This window comes from Oncorhynchus masou, unplaced genomic scaffold (assembly GCF_036934945.1).
Source record: "Oncorhynchus masou masou isolate Uvic2021 unplaced genomic scaffold, UVic_Omas_1.1 unplaced_scaffold_817, whole genome shotgun sequence".
In the NCBI taxonomy this organism is placed as follows: domain Eukaryota; kingdom Metazoa; phylum Chordata; class Actinopteri; order Salmoniformes; family Salmonidae; genus Oncorhynchus; species Oncorhynchus masou.
The window spans coordinates 79,859-102,139 of record NW_027014646.1 but is presented as its reverse complement, the minus strand read 5'-3'; the positions used below and the strand labels follow the sequence as shown (position 1 = coordinate 102,139).

General features: G+C 46.4%; 1 protein-coding gene across 1 annotated transcript; it reads right to left on the bottom strand.

The window, feature by feature from the left end:
• Window positions 1-19,115: 19,115 nt before the first annotated feature.
• LOC135537567 (hatching enzyme 1.2-like) lies at window positions 19,116-20,423 on the bottom strand. The gene is made up of 2 exons (XM_064963698.1): window positions 20,200-20,423; window positions 19,116-19,720 (listed from the first exon to the last, which is right to left on the bottom strand). Exons 1-2 carry the CDS (start codon window positions 20,421-20,423, stop codon window positions 19,144-19,146), a joined length of 801 nt encoding a protein of 266 aa, XP_064819770.1. The 3' UTR covers window positions 19,116-19,143.
• Between the last annotated feature and the right edge of the window lie 1,858 nt (window positions 20,424-22,281).

Genomic DNA, 22,281 nt, shown 5'->3' with positions numbered 1-22,281 from the left:
TCTACAGGCTGACTGGGACTGTTCTCTACAGGCTGGCTGTTCTCTACAGGCTGGCTGTTCTCTACAGGCTGACTGGGACTGTTCTCTACAGGCTGACTGTTCTCTACAGGCTGACTGTTCTCTACAGGCTGACTGTTTTCTACAGGCTGACTATTCTCTACAGGCTGACTGTTTTCTACAGGCTGACTGTTCTCTACAGGCTGGCTGTTCTCTACAGGCTGGCTGTTTTACAGGCTGACAGGCTGACTGTTCTCTACAGGCTGACTGGGACTGTTCTCTACAGGCTGACTGTTCTCTACAGGCTGAGTACAGGCTGACTGTTCTCTACAGGCTGACTGTTTTCTACAGGCTGACTGTTCTCTACAGGCTGACTGTTCTCTACAGGCTGACTGTTTTCTACAGGCTGACTATTCTCTACAGGCTGACTGTTCTCTACAGGCTGGCTGTTTTCTACAGGCTGACTGTTCTCTACAGGCTGACTGTTCTCTACAGGCTGACTGTTCTCTACAGGCTGACTGTTTTCTACAGGCTGACTATTCTCTACAGGCTGACTGTTTTCTACAGGCTGACTGTTCTCTACAGGCTGGCTGTTCTCTACAGGCTGGCTGTTTTCTACAGGCTGACTGTTCTCTACAGGCTGGCTGTTGTCTACAGGCTGGCTGTTGTCTACAGGCTGACTGGGACTGTTCTCTACAGGCTGAATGGGACTGTTCTCTACAGGCTGACTGAGACTGTTCTCTACAGGCTGATTGGGACTGTTCTCTACAGGCTGACTGGGACTGTTCTCTACAGGCTGACTGGGACTGTTCTCTACAGGCTGACTGGGACTGTTCTCTACAGGCTGACTGTTTTCTACAGGCTGACTGTTCTCAACAGGCTGGCTGTTCTCTACAGGCTGGCTGTTCTCTACAGGCTGACTGGACTACAGGCTGACTGTTCTCTACAGGCTGACTGTGACTGTTCTCTACAGGATGACTGGGACTGTTCTATACAGGCTGACTGTTCTCTACAGGCTGAGTGTTCTCTACAGGCTGACTGTTCTCTACAGGCTGACTGGGACTGTTCTCTACAGGCTGGCTGTTCTCTACAGGCTGACTGTTCTCTACAGGCTGTGTTCTCTACAGGCTGACTGTTCTCTACAGGCTGACTGGGACTGTTCTCTACAGGCTGGCTGTTCTCTACAGGCTGACTGTTTACAGGTTGACTGGGACTGTTCTCTACAGGCTGACTGACTGCTGACTGTTCTCTACAGGCTGGCTGTTCTCTATAGGCTGGCTGTTCTCTACAGGCTGACTGGCTGTTCTCTACAGGCTGACTGGGACTGTTCTCTACAGGCTGACTGGGACTGTTCTACAGGCTGACTGGGACTGTTCTCTACAGGTTGACTGGGACTGTTCTCTACAGGCTGACTGGGACTGTTCTCTACAGGCTGGCTGTTCTCTACAGGCTGACTGGGACTGTTCTTACAGGCTGACTGGGACTGTTCTCTACAGGCTGACTGCTGTTCTCTACAGGCTGACTGTTCTCTACAGGCTGACTGCCTCTACAGGCTGACTATTCTCTACAGGCTGACTGTTTTCTACAGGCTGACTGTTCTTACAGGCTGGCTGTTCTCTACAGGCTGCTTCTACAGGCTGACTGTTCTCTACAGGCTGGCTGACTGTATACAGGCTTAATTGTCTACAGGCTGACTGGGACTGTTCTTACAGGCTGACTGGGACTGTTCTCTACAGGCTGACTGGACTGTTTTACAGGCTGGCTGGGAACAGGCTGACTGGGACTGTTCTTACAGGCTGACTGGGACTGTTCTTACAGGCTTAATTCTACAGGCTGACTGTTCTACAGGCTGACTGTTCTCTACAGGCTGACTGTTCTCTACAGGCTGACTGTTTTCTACAGGCTGACTGTTCTCTACAGGCTGGCTGTTGTCTACAGGCTGGCTGTTGTCTACAGGCTGACTGGGACTGTTCTCTACAGGCTGACTGGGACTGTTCTCTCCAGGCTGACTGGGACTGTTCTCTACAGGCTGACTGTTCTCTACAGGCTGACTGTTCTCTACAGGCTGACTGTTCTCTACAGGTTGACTGTTTTCTACAGGTTGACTGTTTTCTACAGGCTGACTGTTCTCTACAGGCTGACTGTTTTCTACAGGCTGGCTGTTCTCTACAGGCTGACTGTTTTCTACAGGCTGACTGTTCTCTACAGGCTGACTGTTTTCTACAGGCTGACTGTTCTCTACAGGCTGACTGTTTTCTACAGGCTGACTGTTTTCTACAGGCTGGCTGTTCTCTACAGGCTGGCTGTTCTCTACAGGCTGGCTGTTGTCTACAGGCTGGCTGTTCTCTACAGGCTGACTGGGACTGTTCTCTACAGGCTGACTGGGACTGTTCTCTACAGGCTGACTGGGACTGTTCTCTACAGGCTGACTGTTCTCTACAGGCTGACTGGGACTGTTCTCTACAGGCTGACTGTTTTCTACAGGCTGACTGTTTTCTACAGGCTGACTGTTCTCTACAGGCTGGCTGTTCTCTACAGGCTGGCTGTTCTCTACAGGCTGACTGGGACTGTTCTCTACAGGCTGACTGGGACTGTTCTCTACAGGCGGACTGGGACTGTTCTCTACATGCTGACTGTTCTCTACAGGCTGACTGGGACTGTTCTCTACAGGCTGACTGTTTTCTACAGGCTGACTGTTCTCTACAGGCTGGCTGTTCTCTACAGGCTGGCTGTTCTCTACAGGCTGACTGTTCTCTACAGGCTGACTGTTCTCTACAGGCTGACTGGGACTGTTCTCTACAGGCTGACTGGGACTGTTCTATACAGGCTGACTGTTCTCTACAGGCTGAGTGTTCTCTACAGGCTGACTGTTCTCTACAGGCTGACTGGGACTGTTCTCTACAGGCTGGCTGTTCTCTACAGGCTGACTGTTCTCTACAGGCTGACTGGGACTGTTCTCTACAGGCTGACTGTTCTCTACAGGTTGACTGGGACTGTTCTCTACAGGCTGACTGTTTTCTACAGGCTGACTGTTTTCTACAGGCTGACTGTTCTCTACAGGCTGGCTGTTCTCTATAGGCTGGCTGTTCTCTACAGGCTGGCTGTTCTCTACAGGCTGGCTGTTCTCTACAGGCTGACTGGGACTGTTCTCTACAGGCTGACTGGGACTGTTCTCTACAGGTTGACTGGGACTGTTCTCTACAGGCTGACTGGGACTGTTCTCTACAGGCTGGCTGGGACTGTTCTCTACAGGCTGACTGGGACTGTTCTCTACAGGCTGACTGGGACTGTTCTCTACAGGCTGACTGTTCTCTACAGGATAACTGTTCTCTACAGGCTGAATGGGACTGTTCTCTACAGGCTGACTGGGACTGTTCTCTACAGGCTGACTGGGACTGTTCTCTTCAGGGTGACTGGGACTGTTTTCTACAGGCTGACTGGGACTGTTCTCTACAGGCTGACTGGGACTGTTCTCTACAGGCTGACTGGGACTGTTCTCTACAGGCTGACTGGGACTGTTCTCTGGGACTGTTCTCTACAGGCTGACTGGGACTGTTCTCTACAGGCTGACTGGGACTGTTCTCTACAGGCTGACTGGGACTGTTCTCTACAGGCTGACTGGGACTGTTCTCTACAGGCTGACTGGGACTGTTCTCTACAGGCTGACTGGGACTGTTCTCTACAGGCTGACTGGGACTGTTCTCTACAGGCTGACTGGGACTGTTCTCTACAGGCTGGCTGTTCTCTACAGGATGACTGGGACTGTTCTCTACAGGCTGACTGGGACTGTTCTCTACAGGCTGACTGTTCTCTACAGGCTGACTTGGACTGTTCTCTACAGGGTGACTGGGACTGTTCTCTACAGGCTGACTGGGACTGTTCTCTACAGGCTGACTGGAACTGTTCTCTACAGGCTGGCTGTTCTCTACAGGATGACTGGGACTGTTCTCTACAGGCTGACTTGGACTGTTCTCTACAGGCTGACTGGGACTGTTCTCTACAGGCTGACTGGGACTGTTCTCTACAGGCTGACTGTTCTCTACAGGCTGACTGGGACTGTTCTCTACAGGCTGACTGGGACTGTTTTCTACAGGCTGACTGGGACTGTTCTCTACAGGCTGACTGGGACTGTTCTCTACAGGCTGACTGGGACTGTTCTCTACAGGCTGACTGGGACTGTTCTCTACAGGCTGACTGGGACTGTTCTCTACAGGCTGACTGGGACTGTTCTCTACAGGCTGACTGGGACTGTTCTCTACAGGCTGACTGGGACTGTTCTCTACAGGCTGACTGGGACTGTTCTCTACAGACTCTGTTCTCTACAGGGTGACTACAGGCTGACTGTTCTCTACAGGCTGACTGGGACTGTTCTCTACAGGCTGACTGGGACTGTTCTCTACAGGCTGACTGGGACTGTTCTCTACAGGCTGACTGGGACTGTTCTCTACAGGCTGACTGGGACTGTTCTCTACAGGCTGACTGGGACTGTTCTCTACAGGCTGGCTGTTCTCTACAGGATGACTGGGACTGTTCTCTACAGGCTGACTGGGACTGTTCTCTACAGGCTGACTGGGACTGTTCTCTACAGGCTGACTGGGACTGTTCTCTACAGGCTGACTGGGACTGTTCTCTACAGGCTGACTGGGACTGTTCTCTACAGGCTGACTGGGACTGTTCTCTTCAGGCTGGCTGTTCTCTACAGGCTGACTGGGACTGTTCTCTACAGGCTGACTGGGACTGTTCTCTACAGGCTGACTGGGACTGTTCTCTTCAGGTTGGCTGTTCTCTACAGGCTGACTGGGACTGTTCTCTACAGGCTGACTGGGACTGTTCTCTACAGGCTGACTGGGACTGTTCTCTACAGGCTGACTGGGACTGTTCTCTACAGGCTGACTGGGACTGTTCTCTACATGCTGACTGGGACTGTTCTCTACAGGCTGACTGTTTTCTACAGGCTGACTGTTCTCTACAGGCTGGCTGTTCTCTACAGGCTGACTGGGACTGTTCTCTACAGGCTGACTGGGACTGTTCTCTACAGGCTGACTGGGACTGTTCTCTTCAGGCTGACTGGGACTGTTCTCTACAGGCTGACTGGGACTGTTCTCTACGGGCTGACTGGGACTGTTCTCTACAGGCTGACTGGGACTGTTCTCTACAGGCTGACTGGGACTGTTCTCTACAGGCTGACTGGGACTGTTCTCTACAGGCTGACTGGGACTGTTCTCTACAGGCTGACTGGGACTGTTCTCTACAGGCTGACTGTTCTCTACAGGAAGACTGTTCTCTACAGGCTGACTGGGACTGTTCTCTACAGGAAGACTGTTCTCTACAGGCTGACTGGGACTGTTCTCTACAGGCTGACTGGGACTGTTCTCTACAGGCTGACTGGGACTGTTCTCTACAGGCTGACTGGGACTGTTCTCTACAGGCTGACTGGGACTGGTCTCTACATGCTGACTGGGACTGTTCTCTACAGGCTGACTGGGACTGTTCTCTACAGGAAGACTGTTCTCTACAGGCTGACTGGGACTGTTCTCTACAGGCTGACTGGGACTGTTCTCTACAGGCTGACTGGGACTGTTCTCTACAGGCTGACTGGGACTGTTCTCTACAGGAAGACTGTTCTCTACAGGCTGACTGGGACTGTTCTCTACAGGCTGACTGGGACTGTTCTCTACAGGCTGACTGGGACTGTTCTCTACAGGCTGACTGGGACTGTTCTCTACAGGCTGACTGGGACTGTTCTCTACAGGCTGACTGGGACTGTTCTCTACAGGCTGACTGGGACTGTTCTCTACAGGCTGACTGGGACTGTTCTCTACAGGCTGACTGGGACTGCTCTCTTCAGCGCTGCATGTGGACAACCACATCTGTACACCCTACTTTGCACGAAGACAGTAGCGCACCAAGTCATTGCACTAGTTCCAGCCTTCGGTAAATTAGCTTGACATGCTTTTACAGCTCGTTATAATTTGACTAGTTACGTTATATATTTCGTCGTTAGTAGCTACGCCTCGTTCACATTTATCAACAGGATAGTTATGGAGTCCTCACCGGACCCTGCTTCCAGTGACGCGGGAAACAGCGTCTCTAAACCGGCTACTCCAGTCATGGACACGCCGGCGAATCTGGAGACCCTCCAAACGGACCACCACCACCAAACCCCTGTTAGAGGACAGAGTCGTTCCGGCTCCAACAAAGGTAAATAACTCATATTTAGATTTAATAAATATATTTATTTTTTTAACAAAATGCTGTGAAATCTGTTGAAAATAGAAGAGAGGGTGGAAGGGTAACTTCAAAGTGCTTTCCTCTTGACTTGAAGGGGACTGAGAGCTCGGTTTCGCTATAGACGGTTCTTCTTTCTCTGTTCCGTTCTTTTAGCAGAAATGTTCATGGTTTATTGTATTCGATAACAATTAGACAACATTTAACAAGAAAATGCATATATGATTGACAGATTTCCCGATCACTTGTTATTAGTCACGATTTATGGCTATAAAGATGATTAGTTCGCCTCGCCAGCTCGCTCTGACATTCTGCTTTGAATATCCTTGCAAACAGTGACATGCATTCCTTCAGTGATACAATGTAACTTCAAAAAAAAAAGATCCGTGAAGTTGAAACCAGGTTTCACATTACAGCTGTACTGACGGTTACACTTTCAAAGTCCACACTCAGTCCCTTACTGCGGCGTTACTAATGGTCATTTGCAGTCTCACTAAGTGGATTATTCTTATCCGTGGGTTGTATATCCCCCCCCCCCCCATTGTGAGTATTTGTATTGTATTTAAATATGACATAATACTGTGTTTTTTTTACAGTACAGACAGTATAAAGCCACACACACCCCCCGTTCTTGCTGTTACGCAGCGAATTCAAGTTCGCTTCCAGTGGACACAATATGTTTAATGTTGCCATAACGTTGGGGTTATTTATGTATCGTAGGTTATGTGTCAACCGTTCATATATCATGTCAAAATCCTCCTGTTTCCATTGCCTGGCCGTTGACTTACTACAGTCAGCTGGCTCAGAGCAGATAGCTGTTATGTAACAACCGTGACTGCGACTGAAAATCACACGGAGAGAGAGAGAGATATCTATTCCCGCTTGCTTTGTCAATGTCAACATGTGTTTCCCAGGTCAGAACATCCCGTTGAGAATTGAATTGAGGGAGAAAGGTCTCCCAGGGCTGTCTGTCTGCTGTAGATGTTTAGGAACCAGTTTATTATTATCCTCTATAGTGGCTCTTACTGCACGACGTTTTGTCTCTTAAGTGCTAAGTGTCTCTCTTTGTGCTAAATAATATAGGATTTTCTAACCAGCGTGTCGCTACAAGGAAATATCCGAGAGATTGTAACGTTTGTGTGGCCGTGTAAAAAGCACCAGCATGGTTAGTTGTATTATGTAACAAGGTTTACAGGGCAGTTTCACAGATATTCAGGCAGGCTGCCAGAACTCAAGACAGAGACTGTTGACAAGGTTTACAGGGCAGTTTCCCAGATATTCAGGCAGGCTGCCAGAACAACAAGACAGAGAGAGACTGTTGACAAGGTTTACAGGGCAGTTTCCCAGATATTCAGCAGGCTGCCAGAACTCAAGACAGAGACTGTTGACAAGGTTTACAGGGCAGTTTCCCAGATATTCAGGCAGGCTGCCAGCCAGAACTGTTGACAAGACATGACAAGGTTTACAGGGCAGGCAGGCAGGCAGCCAGAACTCAAGACAGAGACTGTTGACAAGGTTTACAGGGCAGTTTCCCAGATATTCAGGCAGGCAGCCAGAACTCAAGACAGAGACTGTTGACAAGGTTTTGAGTTGGCAGCTTCAAAGAAGAAGTCTCACCTGACCTGCTAACCCACATTTCCACGGTTTAACCTACATTCCGAGAACATTCTAGACAAGCATCTTGATTGAGGGACATTTTTTTCTTTATTTCGTCTCTTGTACACCTTCTACTTTCTCCTGTATCAAATCAGAAACCAACATTGTTCGTGGTGGTACGTACTGTAGATACGATCGTGGTTCATGTGTGAAGTTAGTTATATTTCTACCAGCTTTGTTATGGCGAAGTATTCCCTCTATATTCTATGTCAGACTGTATTTGGAATTAAATGTTACAACACAAAACAGAACACTGACAAAATTAAAGCTCAGTCCTGAGTTTAAACAAAATAATAATTCCACTTGGAAATCTGCTGTTTATAGCTTCTATAGAGGCTTTCCCGTTCAATCGCTCAATTTCAAGTTGCAGATTTTCCCTGCCGTCACGGAGAGGCCAAGCTGGGTTAATGAATGAACTTGAAGTGAAAGTAAACACTACCATCTAGACCTGTGCCTGTACTGTACAAGCAGGTGCAACCAAAATAATGCAGCCGACACTACGTTCTCAACAGAGTAGTACTGTATTGGATAACATGTATTATGTACTATATTCTCAACAGAGTAGTAGTGTATTGGATAACATGTAGCATGTACTATATTCTCAACAGAGTAGTACTGTATTGGATAACATGTAGCCTCTACTATATACTCAACAGTAGTAGTACTGTATTGGATAACATGTAGCCTGTACTATATTCTCAACAGAGTAGTACTGTATTGGATAACATGTAGCATGTACTATATTCTCAACAGTAGTAGTACTGTATTGGATAACATGTAGCCTGTACTATATTCTCAACAGTAGTAGTACTGTATTGGATAACATGTAGCCTCTACTATATTCTCAACAGAATAGTACTGTATTGGATAGCATGTAGCATGTACTATATTCTCAACAGTAGTAGTACTGTATTGATAGCATGTAGCATGTACTATATTCTCAACAGTAGTAGTACTGTATTGGATAACATGTAGCATGTACTATATTCTCAACAGTAGTAGTACTGTATTGGATAACATGTAGCATGTACTATATTCTCAACAGTAGTAGTACTGTATTGGATAACATGTAGCATGTACTATATTCTCAACAGTAGTAGTACTGTATTGGATAACATGTAGCCTCTACTATATTCTCAACAGTAGTAGTACTGTATTGGATAACATGTAGCCTCTACTATATTCTCAACAGTAGTAGTACTGTATTGGATAACATGTAGCATGTACTATATTCTCAACAGTAGTAGTACTGTATTGGACAGCAGTAGTTCGACAGCATCTACTACAGTTTTCTATATTTGAGTTTCCTGTAGTACTGTATTGGACAGCAGTATTCAGTATCTAACAGTTTCTATATTTGAGTTTCCTGTAGTACTGTATTGGACAGCAGTAGTTCGACAGTATCTACTACAGTTTTCTATATTTGAGTTTCCTGTAGTACTGTATTGGACAGCAGTAGTTCGACAGTATCTACTACAGTTTTCTATATTTGAGTTTCCTGTAGTACTGTATTGGACAGCAGTAGTTCGACAGTATCTACTACAGTTTTCTATATTTGAGTTTCCTGTAGTACTGTATTGGACAGCAGTAGTTCGACAGTATCTACTACAGTTTTCTATATTTGAGTTTCCTGTAGTACTGTATTGGACAGCAGTAGTTCGACAGTATCTACTACAGTTTTCTATATTTGAGTTTCCTGTAGTACTGTATTGGACAGCAGTAGTTCGACAGTATCTACTACAGTTTTCTATATTTGAGTTTCCTTTTATTCCTGAAACATCTTCCTGTTTGGCCTGGCTCATATTTGGCCTGGTCCCAGATTGTTGTATTTTGTTGTCCAACTGCTATGGTTGCTTTCATGTTTGGCAAGACATCCCAAACAGAGATCTGTGACCAGGCATTGTAAAGTGTCAGCCTCAGTCAGATAGCTATCTATAAATGGGAGCTGGCGAGAGAGCTGGGGTGTATTCATTATGAGCCATACAGAAACATACCTGAATTCATTCAATAGAAACGTAAACTTTCTGAACGAATTGATTGAGGGTTACACAACACTGACATACTGTAGTAAGTGAAACCACAGTGGTTCTAGGGAGGGGAACGAGTGAGTGCTGGAGTTACATATGTTTTCACAACACTGACACAAGATGGATGGGACTGTGTGATTGGTAACTAATGGACTGAGACAGGGTCGGGTTAAAGCTGTAGTTAACCCAATGTAGGTAGTGCAGAAGAGTACAGCCCTCTCCTAGTCAGGCTGGTAGTCAGGCTGGTGCAGTGGTAGGTGTAAAGCCCTCTCCAAGTCAGGCTGGTAGCAGTGGTAGGTGTAAAGCCCTCCTCCTAGTCAGGCTGGTGCAGTGGTAGGTGTAAAGCCCTCCTGGTCCTAGTCAGGCTGGTGCAGTGGTAGGTGTAAAGCCCTCTCCTGGTCAGGCTGGTTGTCAGGCTGGTAGTAACACTGGTGCAGTGGTAGGTGTAAAGCCCTCTCCTAGTCAGGCTGGTAGTCAGGCTGGTGCAGTGGTAGGTGTAAAGCCCTCTCCTAGTCAGGCTGGTAGTCAGGCTGGTGCAGTGGTAGGTGTAAAGCCCTCTCCTAGTCAGGCTGGTGCAGTGGTAGGTGTCAAGCCCTCTCCTAGTCAGGCTGGTAGTCAGGCTGGTGCAGTGGTAGGTGTAAAGCCCTCTCCTAGTCAGGCTGGTGCAGTGGTAGGTGTAAAGCCCTCTCCTGGTCAGGCTGGTTGTCAGGCTGGTAGTAACACTGGTGCAGTGGTAGGTGTAAAGCCCTCTCCAAGTCAGGCTGGTAGTAACACTGGTGCAGTGGTAGGTGTAAAGCCCTCTCCTAGTCAGGCTGGTAGTCAGGCTGGTGCAGTGGTAGGTGTAAAGCCCTCTCCTAGTCAGGCTGGTAGTCAGGCTGGTGCAGTGGTAGGTGTAAAGCCCTCTCCTAGTCAGGCTGGTTGTCATGCTGGTGCAGTGGTAGGTGTAAAGCCCTCTCCTGGTCAGGCTGGTCAGGCTGGTCCTGTCAGGCTGGTGCAGTGGTAGGTGTAAAGCCCTCTCCTAGTCAGGCTGGTGCAGTGGTAGGTGTAAAGCCCTCTCCTAGTCAGGCTGGTAGTCAGGCTGGTGCAGTGGTAGGTGTAAAGCCCTCTCCTAGTCAGGCTGGTAGTCAGGCTGGTGCAGTGGTAGGTGTAAAGCCCTCTCCTGGTCAGGCTGGTTGTCAGGCTGGTAGTAACACTGGTGCAGTGGTAGGTGTAAAGCCCTCTCCTAGTCAGGCTGGGTCCAGTGGCTGGTGTAAAGTAACAGGCTGGTCCAGTGGTAGGTGTAAAGCCCTCTCCTAGTCAGGCTGGTAGTCAGGCTGGTGCAGTGGTAGGTGTAAAGCCCTCTCCTAGTCAGGCTGGTAGTAACACTGGTGCAATGGTAGGTGTAAAGCCCTCTCCTAGTCAGGCTGGTTGTCACTGGTGCAGTGGTAGGTGTAAAGCCCTCTCCAAGTCAGGCTGGTAGTAAGCCCTCTCCTAGTCAGGCTGGTGCAGTGGTAGGTGTAAAGCCCTCTCCCAGTCAGGCTGGTAGTCACTGGTGCAGTGGTAGGTGTAAAGCCCTCTCCTAGTCAGGCTGGTAGTCAGGCTGGTGCAGTGGTAGGTGTAAAGCCCTCTCCTAGTCAGGCTGGTAGTAACACTGGTGCAATGGTAGGTGTAACGCCCTCTCCAAGTCAGGCTGCTGCAGTGGTAGGTGTAAAGCCCTCTCCTAGTCAGGCTGGTGCAGTGGTAGGTGTTAAGACCTCTCCTAGTCAGGCTGGTAGTCAGGCTGGTAGTAACACTGGTGCAGTGGTAGGTGTAAAGCCTTCTCCAAGTCAGGCTGGTAGTCAGGCTGGTGCAGTGGTAGGTGTAAAGCCCTCTCCTAGTCAGGCTGGTGCAGTGGTAGGTGTAAAGCCCTCTCCTGGTCAGGCTGGTAGTCAGGCTGGTGCAGTGGTAGGTGTAAAGCCCTCTCCTAGTCAGGCTGGTAGTCAGGCTGGTGCAGTGGTAGGTGTAAAGCCCTCTCCTAGTCAGGCTGGTGCAGTGGTAGGTGTAAAGCCCTCTCCTAGTCAGGCTGGTAGTCAGGCTTGCAGTGGTAGGTGTAAAGCCCTCTCCTAGTCAGGCTGGTAGTCAGGTCCTGGTGCAGTGGTAGGTGTCTCTCTCCTGGTCAGGCTGGCTTGTCTCTGGTCTGTCCTGCCTGCAGATAGAAAGGTGTAAAGCCTGTGTCTCTGTCCTACCTGCAGATAGAAAGCTGTGTCTCAGTCCTGCCTGGTAGTCTGTCCTGCCTGCAGATAGAAAGCTGTGTCTCTGTCCTGGTGCAGATGGAAATCTGTCTCTGTCCTGCCTGCAGATAGAAAGCTGGTAGTCAGGCTGTCCTGCCTGCAGATAGAAAGCTGTCTCCTGTCTCTGTCATGCTGGAGATAGAAAGGTGTCTCTGTCTCTGTCCTGCCTGCAGATCAGAAAGCTGTGTCTCTGTCCTGCCTGCAGATATAAAGCTGTGTCTCTGTCCTGCCTGCAGATGGAATGCTGTCTCTCTGTCCTGTCTGCAGATAGAAAGTCAGGCTGGTCCTGTGGCAGATGAAAGCTGTCTCCTAGTCTGCCTGGAGATAGAAAGCTGTGTCTCTGTCTCTGTCCTGCCTGCAGATAGAAAGCTGTGTCTCTGTAACACTGGTGCAGATGAAAGGTGTCTGCCCTCTCCTGTCAGGCTGCTGCAGATGGTAGCTGTGGAGAAAGCCCTCTCCTGTCTGCTGGTGCAGTAGGTAGGTGTTAAGACCTCTCCTGTCTGCTGGTAGTCATGGCTGGTAGTAACACTGGCCAGTTTTTTCAAAGAACATCTTAAGTAGGCTGAGACCTTCAGTAAAACTTTGATGCAGTTGGTGTAAATCCTGACAGAAAGTTGTTTGCTGTACTTGGGTCCTGGTACATGGTAGACCTTGTTTATACTCCAAACTGGCTGATGATGTCTCTGTCCTGCCTGCAGTAGAAAGTCCTAGGTGTGTGCCCTCTCACCTGGTGAGAACTGGTTTAGGTTCTGGGTCACAATTATTTTGGCTGCTGTGAAACCCCTCTAGTGGGCTGGTAGTCTGGCTGGTACAGTGGAAGGCCTAAAACCTCACTGGTGACAGGCTGGTAGTCCGCTGGTTTGCAGATATTCTGAAAGCCCCTGTCTACCTAGTCAGGAAACTGGTTGTCAGGCTTTTACCCAAATACTATAAGTGAAAAAAGTTCAATCTTCTGTCAGGCTCTAGTCATCTACTGCAGTTTTAGGTGTAAAGCCCTGTCCTGTCCTGCCTGTAGATAGAAGGCTGGTGCAGTCCTGTCTAGGTGCTAAATCTCTCTAGTCAGGCTGCCTGCAGATGGAAAGTCTCTAGTCTCCTGAGGAACCACTGGGAGTCCTGAGGAACCACTGGGAGCCTGGGCTAGTCAGGCTGGGAGTCTGTCCTGTCTGCAGATAGAAAGCTGGGTCTCTGTCCTGCCTGAGATAGAAAGCTGTGTCTCTGTCCTGAGGCAGATGGGAAAGCTGTGTCTGAGGAACCTCTGGGAGTCCTGGCCTGCAGATAGAAAGCTGTGAGACTGTCCTGCCTGCAGATAGAAACTGTGAGACTGTCCTGCCTGCAGATAGAAACTGGGAGACTGTCCTGCCTGCAGATAGAAAGCTGGGTCTCTGTCCTGCCTGCAGATAGAAACTGTGTCTCTGTCCTGCCTGCAGATAGAAAGCTGGGTCTCTGTCCTGCCTGAAGATGGAAAGACTGTGGCTCTGAACCACTGGGAGAAAGCTGTCTCTGTCCTGCCTGGAGATGAAAGCTGTGTCTCTGTCTCTGTCCTGCCTGCAGATAGAAAGCTGAGGAACCACTCTGTCCTGCCTGCAGATAAGAACCAGCTGTTTCTCTGTCCTGTCCCACTGGAGATAGGGAGCTGTCTCTCTGGGTCTCTGTCCTGCCTGCAGGAACCAGCTGTTTCTCTGTCCTCTCTGTCCTGCCTGGGAGACATGTCCTGATTGAATGCACATAGGGAGTTTTTTCTGATAGAACATGATTAAATATAGCTTGAGACCTTCAGTAAAACTTAGATGCAGTTGTTGCCACATAGTGCCAGTAAAAGTTGTCCTTGAACTGTACTTGGTGTGCTTGGAACCATGGTGACCTTGTTTATACTTCAAACTGGGTGATGATGTTCTGTACCTTCTACAGTAGAGTCTGAGCCAAACCAGTGAAGTGTCCCTCTCACCAACTGAGAACTGGTTTAGTGTTCTGGGTCACAATTATTTGGGGCTGCTGTGAAACCCTCAGTGGGCTGGAACCACTGGGAAGGCCCAAACCTCACTGGTGACAGAGGCTGGACCACTGGTTTGATATAAATTCTGTAGTGGAGTTACATGGTATCATGGAAACTTTGGTACTTTACCCAAATACTATAACATGAAAAACAGTTCAATACTTCTATCTATGCCTCACATCATCTACTGATTTTAAGAGAGGATGGGAGTCTGTTTATCAAGCAACCAATGGGAGTCTTAGGGGAGTGCACTGGGTGCCTGCTCCTCTCAACCACTGTCTCTAGTCTGGCTGAGGAACCACTGGGAGACTGTCCTGAGGAACCACTGGGAGACTGGGCTGAGGAACCACTGGGAGACTGGGCTGAGGAACCACTGGGAGACTGGGCTGAGGAACCACTGGGAGACTGTCCTGAGGAACCACTGGGAGACTGGGCTGAGGAACCACTGGGAGACTGTCCTGAGGAACCACTGGGAGACTGGGCTGAGGAACCACTGGGAGACTGTCCTGAGGAACCACTGGGAGACTGGGCTGAGGAACCACTGGGAGACTGGGCTGAGGAACCACTGGGAGACTGGCTGAGGAACCACTGGGAGACTGGGCTGAGGAACCACTGGGAGACTGAGCTGAGGAACCACTGGGAGACTGTCCTGAGGAACCACTGGGAGACTGAGCTGAGGAACCACTGGGAGACTGTGCTGAGGAACCACTGGGAGACTGGGCTGAGGAACCACTGGGAGACTGTCCTGAGGAACCACTGGGAGACTGGGCTGAGGAACCACTGGGAGACTGTCCTGAGGAACCACTGGGAGTCTGTCCTGAGGAACCACTGGGAGACTGTCCTGAGGAACCACTGGGAGACTGGGCTGAGGAACCACTGGGAGACTGGGCTGAGGAACCACTGGGAGACTGTCCTGAGGAACCACTGGGAGACTGGGCTGAGGAACCACTGGGAGACTGTCCTGAGGAACCACTGGGAGACTAGGCTGAGGAACCACTGGGAGACTGGGCTGAGGAACCACTGGGAGACTGGCTGAGGAACCACTGGGAGTCTGTCCTGAGGAACCACTGGGAGACTGTTCTGAGGAACCACTGGGAGACTGTCCTGAGGAACCACTGGGAGACTGGGCTGAGGAACCACTGGGAGACTGGGCTGAGGAACCACTGGGAGACTGTTCTGAGGAACCACTGGGAGACTAGGCTGAGGAACCACTGGGAGACTGGGAATACCATATTACCCCCTGTGAATACCCTACTACTCTATTACCCCCTGTGAATACCCTACTACTCTCTTACCCCCTGTGAATACCCTACTACTCTCCTACCCCTTGTGAATACCACTACTCTATTACCCCCTGTGAATAACCTACTGCACTTTTACCCCTGGGTATACCATATTACCCCCTGTGAATACCCTACTACTCTATTACCCCCTGTGAATACCCTACTACTCTATTACCCACTGTGAATACCACTGGGAGATACCCTACTACTCCACTGTGAATACCCTACTACTCTCTTACCCCTGTGAATACCCTACTACTCTCCTACCCCTTGTGAATACCCTACTACTCTATTACCCCCTGTGAATAACCTACTGCACTTTTACCCCCTGGGAATACCATATTACCCCATATGAATACCCTACTACTCTATTACCCCCTGTGAATACCCTACTACTCTATTACCCACTGTGAATACCCTACTACTCTGTTACCCACTGTGAATACCCTACTACTCTCCTACCCCTTGTGAATACCCTACTACTCTATTACCCCCTGTGAATAACCTACTGCACTTTTACCCCCTGGGAATACCATATTACCCCCTGGGAATACCCTACTACTCTATTACCCCCTGGGAATACCCTACTCCTCTCTTACCCCCTGTGTGTACCATATTACCCTTTTAGCCCCTGTGAATACCCTACGGCACTATTACCCCTGTGAATACCCTACTACCCTGTGTGAATACTGTACATTTCATTACTTCTGCCTATATAAACAAAACAAAATAGAGGATACAGTTGTGTCCTCCACCCCTGGTTGTATTCACCAGGCAGGTCTCTGTGTTGCCAGATGGACTCCAGCCTTCTGAGCTGCGTCCAACCAGGAGCTGAAGCTCTTTTTAAAGTCCTGTTCCAGTCTCCTTTTCACCTAATTTTAACACCTGATTTACTTAACCAGATCCACATCTCAATAGCTGGATTCCCATTGCATATATTTATATTCTCATGTCAGCCTCACTGATTATTTTCCTCCTTAAATAATTATTAGTGTTTTTTTTTCTTCCCAGCCCTCTATTCATGTCATTGTAGTGAATATTCCTAGTGTCTTTATTGTGTTTAGGTGAGAGAAATGATGTCATTGTGAATATTCCTAGTGTCTTTATTGTGTTTAGGTGAGAGAAATGATGTCATTGTAGTTGTGTATATTCCTAGTGTCTTTATTGTGTTTAGGTGAGAGAAATGATGTCATTGTAGTTGTGAATATTCCTAGTGTCTTTATAGTGTTTAGGTGAGAGAAATGATGTCATTGTAGTTGTGAATATTCCTAGTGTCTTTATTGTGTTTAGGTGAGAGAAATGATGTCATTGTAGTTGTGAATATTCCTAGTGTCTTTATTGTGTTTAGGTGAGAGAAATGATGTCATTGTAGTTGTGAATATTCCTAGTGTCTTTATTGTGTTTAGGTGAGAGAAATGATGTCATTGTAGTTGTGTATATTCCTAGTGTCTTTATTGTGTTTAGGTGAGAGAAATGATGTCATTGTAGTTGTGAATATTCCTAGTGTCTTTATTGTGTTTAGGTAGAGAAATGATGTCATTGTAGTTGTGTATATTCCTAGTGTCTTTATTGTGTTTAGGTGAGAGAAATGATGTCATTGTAGTTGTGAATATTCCTAGTGTCTTTATTGTGTTTAGGTGAGAGAAATGATGTCATTGTAGTTGTGAATATTCCTAGTGTCTTTATTGTGTTTAGGTGAGAGAAATGATGTCATTGTAGTTGTGAATATTCCTAGTGTCTTTATTGTGTTTAGGTGAGAGAAATGATGTCATTGTAGTTGTGAATATTCCTAGTGTCTTTATTGTGTTTAGGTGAGAGAAATGATGTCATTGTAGTTGTGAATATTCCTAGTGTCTTTATTGTGTTTAGGTGAGAGAAATGATGTCATTGTAGTTGTGAATATTCCTAGTGTCTTTATTGTGTTTAGGTGAGAGAAATGATGTCATTGTAGTTGTGAATATTCCTAGTGTCTTTATTGTGTTTAGGTGAGAGAAATTATGTCATTGTAGTTGTGTATATTCCTAGTGTCTTTATTGTGTTTAGGTGAGAGAAATGATGTCATTGTAGTTGTGTATATTCCTAGTGTCTTTATTGTGTTTAGGTGAGAGAAATGATGTCATTGTAGTTGTGTATATTCCTAGTGTCTTTATTGTGTTTAGGTGAGAGAAATGATGTCATTGTAGTTGTGAATATTCCTAGTGTCTTTATTGTGTTTAGGTGAGAGAAATGATGTCATTGTAGTTGTGTATATTCCTAGTGTCTTTATTGTGTTTAGGTGAGAGAAATGATGTCATTGTAGTTGTGATTCCTAGTGTCTTTATTGTGTTTAGGTATGATGTCATTGTAGTTGTGAATATTCCTAGTGTCTTTATTGTGTTTAGGTGAGAGAAATGATGTCATTGTAGTTGTGAATATTCCTAGTGTCTTTATTGTGTTTAGGTGAGAGAAATGATGTCATTGTAGTTGTGAATATTCCTAGTGTCTTTATTGTGTTTAGGTGAGAGAAATGATGTCATTGTAGTTGTGAATATTCCTAGTGTCTTTATTGTGTTTAGGTGAGAGAAATGATGTCATTGTAGTTGTGAATATTCCTAGTGTCTTTATTGTGTTTAGGTGAGAGAAATGATGTCATTGTAGTTGTGAATATTCCTAGTGTCTTTATTGTGTTTAGGTGAGAGAAATGATGTCATTGTAGTTGTGAATATTCCTAGTGTCTTTATTGTGTTTAGGTGAGAGAAATGATGTCATTGTAGTTGTGAATATTCCTAGTGTCTTTATTGTGTTTAGGTGAGAGAAATGATGTCATTGTAGTTGTGTATATTCCTAGTGTCTTTATTGTGTTTAGGTGAGAGAAATGATGTCATTGTAGTTGTGAATATTCCTAGTGTCTTTATTGTGTTTAGGTGAGAGAAATGATGTCATTGTAGTTGTGAATATTCCTAGTGTCTTTATTGTGTTTAGGTGAGAGAAATGATGTCATTGTAGTTGTGTATATTCCTAGTGTCTTTATTGTGTTTAGGTGAGAGAAATGATGTCATTGTAGTTGTGTATATTCCTAGTGTCTTTATTGTGTTTAGGTGAGAGAAATGATGTCATTGTAGTTGTGAATATTCCTAGTGTCTTTATTGTGTTTAGGTGAGAGAAATGATGTCATTGTAGTTGTTAATATTCCTAGTGTCTTTATTGTGTTTAGGTGAGAGAAATGATGTCATTGTAGTTGTGAATATTCCTAGTGTCTTTATTGTGTTTAGGTGAGAGAAATGATGTCATTGTAGTTGTGAATATTCCAAGTGTCTTATTGTGTTTAGGTGAGAGAAATGATGTCATTGTAGTTGTGACAGAAGTGATGTAACTCTAGTGCTGATTGGAGGAAGAATGTCTTGGATCAGGACAGACATGGAGGACTTGTGCCAAGTCTGTTAACTCTCTCTCTCACAGACACACACCACAAACACACACACTCAGACCAAACACTATAGAATACCAGAATTAAACAATAGCATCTGCTTTCAATCTTGTTTATTTTAGATAATTCATTAAGTCATATGATTAAAATAATTTGAGAACTACACAACTACAGCAATGATCATTTTTTAAAGTTCCAACTCAACAATGATTTTAAATCAATAAGATAACATTCTATATGTCAGACTTGACTTCCTTCATCTGGTCTTTTCCAGACTTTTCTCCTGTGACTTGATGTCTTCCTCTCAGCAGCCGTAGAGTCTGTTGATCCTCAGGATGTCCGTGGTGGACAACCCCTGTCTCTGGCCGATGGGCACGTCGGGGTTGGGGATGGGGGTGATGGTGTCCATCCCGTTGATAGAGAAGGCTGTTTTTCCATAGTGCATGACAGAGCTGTAGTCATAGGGAGTGTTCAGGTTGTTGGTGTTTGATCTATCAAAGTTGTAGGCATTGTTAGAGTCGATGTTACTCCAGTTGATCGTGACGTACTGGTCACGGTCGCTCCTGGTTTGTTCGTGTTGGAAGCCCAGAGCGTGGAGAGTCTCGTGCTGAATGATGCCGAAGTAAACGCAGCCGTCCATTTGGAGAGAAACCGTCTGTTGGCCTCCCACTCTACCAAGAGGGGACCAGCACCCATCTCTGGGCTCATAGCTGATAAAGTCAACCTGATTCTGCCAAGGCACGAAGCGAATGCAGGTCTTGGAAGTGAAGGCCCGGAGGGCGTTTTCAATGCCCTGCTTGTCAGAGGAACTGAAGCTACTGCTCACTGTGTAGGGCACTTCAACCAGTCCGTCGGGGCCTTTGTTCCAGAAGCATCCTGCACTGTAAAATAACATTCAGCTGGTTAGTCAATTATATTTGAAAATACAATTATTTTGACCTAAAAATATATAGTTTTTATAATTAGTACTTTACTCTACTTCATTCGTTTAACCAACCTGAAATTTAAAATATGTAAATATATCAACATAAGATGCATGTAAAAACAACTCCAAGGGACATTTTCCCTCAATTTACTAACTTTAAGTTCTAGCAACAACTTTGACACCTGGCTCTGTTTTTAGAGGATTGTGGGTAATTCCACATTCTTTTGACTTTATAATGCTACTTTCTACACAATGTTTGTATGCAGGTTTGAACGAAGAGAAGTTGTATATTTTGTGATCATGCAACTTTCTGAAACACTAAAAGTGAAGTATATTAAACATAAAAATACCTTGTGTTGGAAATACTAAATAAGCTGATGCAGATAGTTTTAAAAGTAGAAGCACAATATTGTTTTCAGTGTGTGTTGGTTGTACCTATAGCAAATCATGGCGTTTCTGGTTGTTGGTGCCACCATGTCCCCCTCCAACAGAAACTGACTGGAGCCGTTATTAGTGGTCAGAATTCTCTCAGTGATGTCTACAGCCTCTGGGTTGTCTGTTAGGATCTCTGGTCCACTTCCATCCTCCATGAGAGGGTTGGCCTGAGAGAGGCCCAGCAGCAGCAGCAGCAGCAGGGTGAGAGAGGGGCTTTGCTCCATCTTCAGTGTGTGGAGAGGAGAGACTGGATGGCTCCTTGGATCTGACAGTGGAGATTCTCTAGATGGCTTCTTGGTCCTGGAGATGCTTTGGAGAGTCTTGATGTGTGATTCTGTCTGGTCAGTCCTGGGCTTTTTATACAGTCCTCCTCAGGTGTGTCTGCTGGAGGATTCTGGGTTGGGGTCCATGTTGTTAGTCCTAAATAAACCTCTGAAGGGAGGGCTCCACCACCACACCTACAGTTTCAACATGGTTTTAATCCATATGGGTCCATTTACACCTGGCCATGCCGACTCAACAAACAGGTCACACTAATGTAATGACAGTTGACTCTACTAAAATGATGTGATGAGGAACGTGTCAGATTGAGCAGGCCACTGGTTAAATATTGTCACATTTGCCTTTTCCTGTTTGACAAATGCTATAGAACAGGTAAACAAGTTGTTCAGACAAACTCATCGTTGTAATATTTGTCTGGAATATGAATCAAATGTATTGGAAGAATTATGTTTGTTATAGATTGTGGTAGTTGTGCCTGTATAGCTGAGGCCTGCATTAGTGAAAAATGGCTAAATAACAAAGACCTCCAAAGTCATCATGGTTTAAATCCCTGAGCGGTTTCCTTCCTCTCTGGCAACTGAGTTAGGAAGGACGACTGTGTCTTTGTAGTGACTGGGTGTATTGATACACCATCCAAAGTGGAATTTTTTAAAAGTTTTAATTTTACCTTTATTTAACCAGGCAAGTCAGTTAAGAACAAATTCTTATTTTCAATGACGGCCTGGGAACAGTGGGTTAACTGCCTGTTCAGGGGCAGAACGACAGATTTGTACCTTGTCAGCTTGGGGGTTTGAACGCTCTAACCACTAGGCTACCCTGCTGCCCCAAATTTATAATTTCACCGTGATCAAAGGGAAATTCAATGTCTGCTTTTTAAAATATTTTACCCATCTACCAATAGATCAAATCAAATGTTATTGGTCACAAACACGCGTTTAGCAGATGTCATTGTGGGTTTAGCGAAATGCTTGTGCTTCTTCCTCTGACGAGTGCATTAATATCTAACAAGATATCTCACAATTACACAACATATTCACCAATACACACATCTACTAAAGGAATGGAATAGAGAATATAAAAATATATGGACGAGCAATGTCAGATTGGTATAGGATAAGATACAGTAGGATAGTGTAGGATACAGTATATACATAGGAGATGGGTAATGCAAGATATTTTGACGTTATTAAAGTGACTGGTGTTCCATTTATTAAAGTGGCCAGTGATTTCAAGTCTATGTATTTAGGGCAGCAGCCTCTAATGTGCTAGTGATGGCTATTTAACAGTCTGATGGCCTTGAGATAGAAGCTGTTTTTCAGTCTCTCGGTCCCAGCTTTGATGTACCTGTACTGACCTCACCTTCTGGATGATAGAGGGGTGAACAGGCAGTGACTCGGGTGGTTGTTGTCCTGGAGGGCAGGTAATTTCCCCCCGTGATGCTTAAGGCAGGCCGCGCCACCCTCTGGAGAGCCCTGCAGGTGCAGGTGGTGCAGTTGCCATACCAGGCGGTGATACAGCCCGACAGAATGCTCTCGATTGTTCATCTGTAAAACTTTGTGAGGGTTTTAGGTGACAAGTCAAATTTCTTTAGCCTCCTGAGGTTGAATAGGTGCTGTTACGCCTTCCTCACCACGCTATCTGCGTGAGTGACCCATCTCAGTTAGTCAGTGATGTGTACGCCGAGGAACTTGAAGCTTTCCACCTTGTCCACTGTGGTCCCGTCGATGTGAATAGGGGGCTGCTCTCTCTGCTGTTTCCTGAAGTCCACGATCATCTCCTTTGTTTTGTTGACTTTAAATA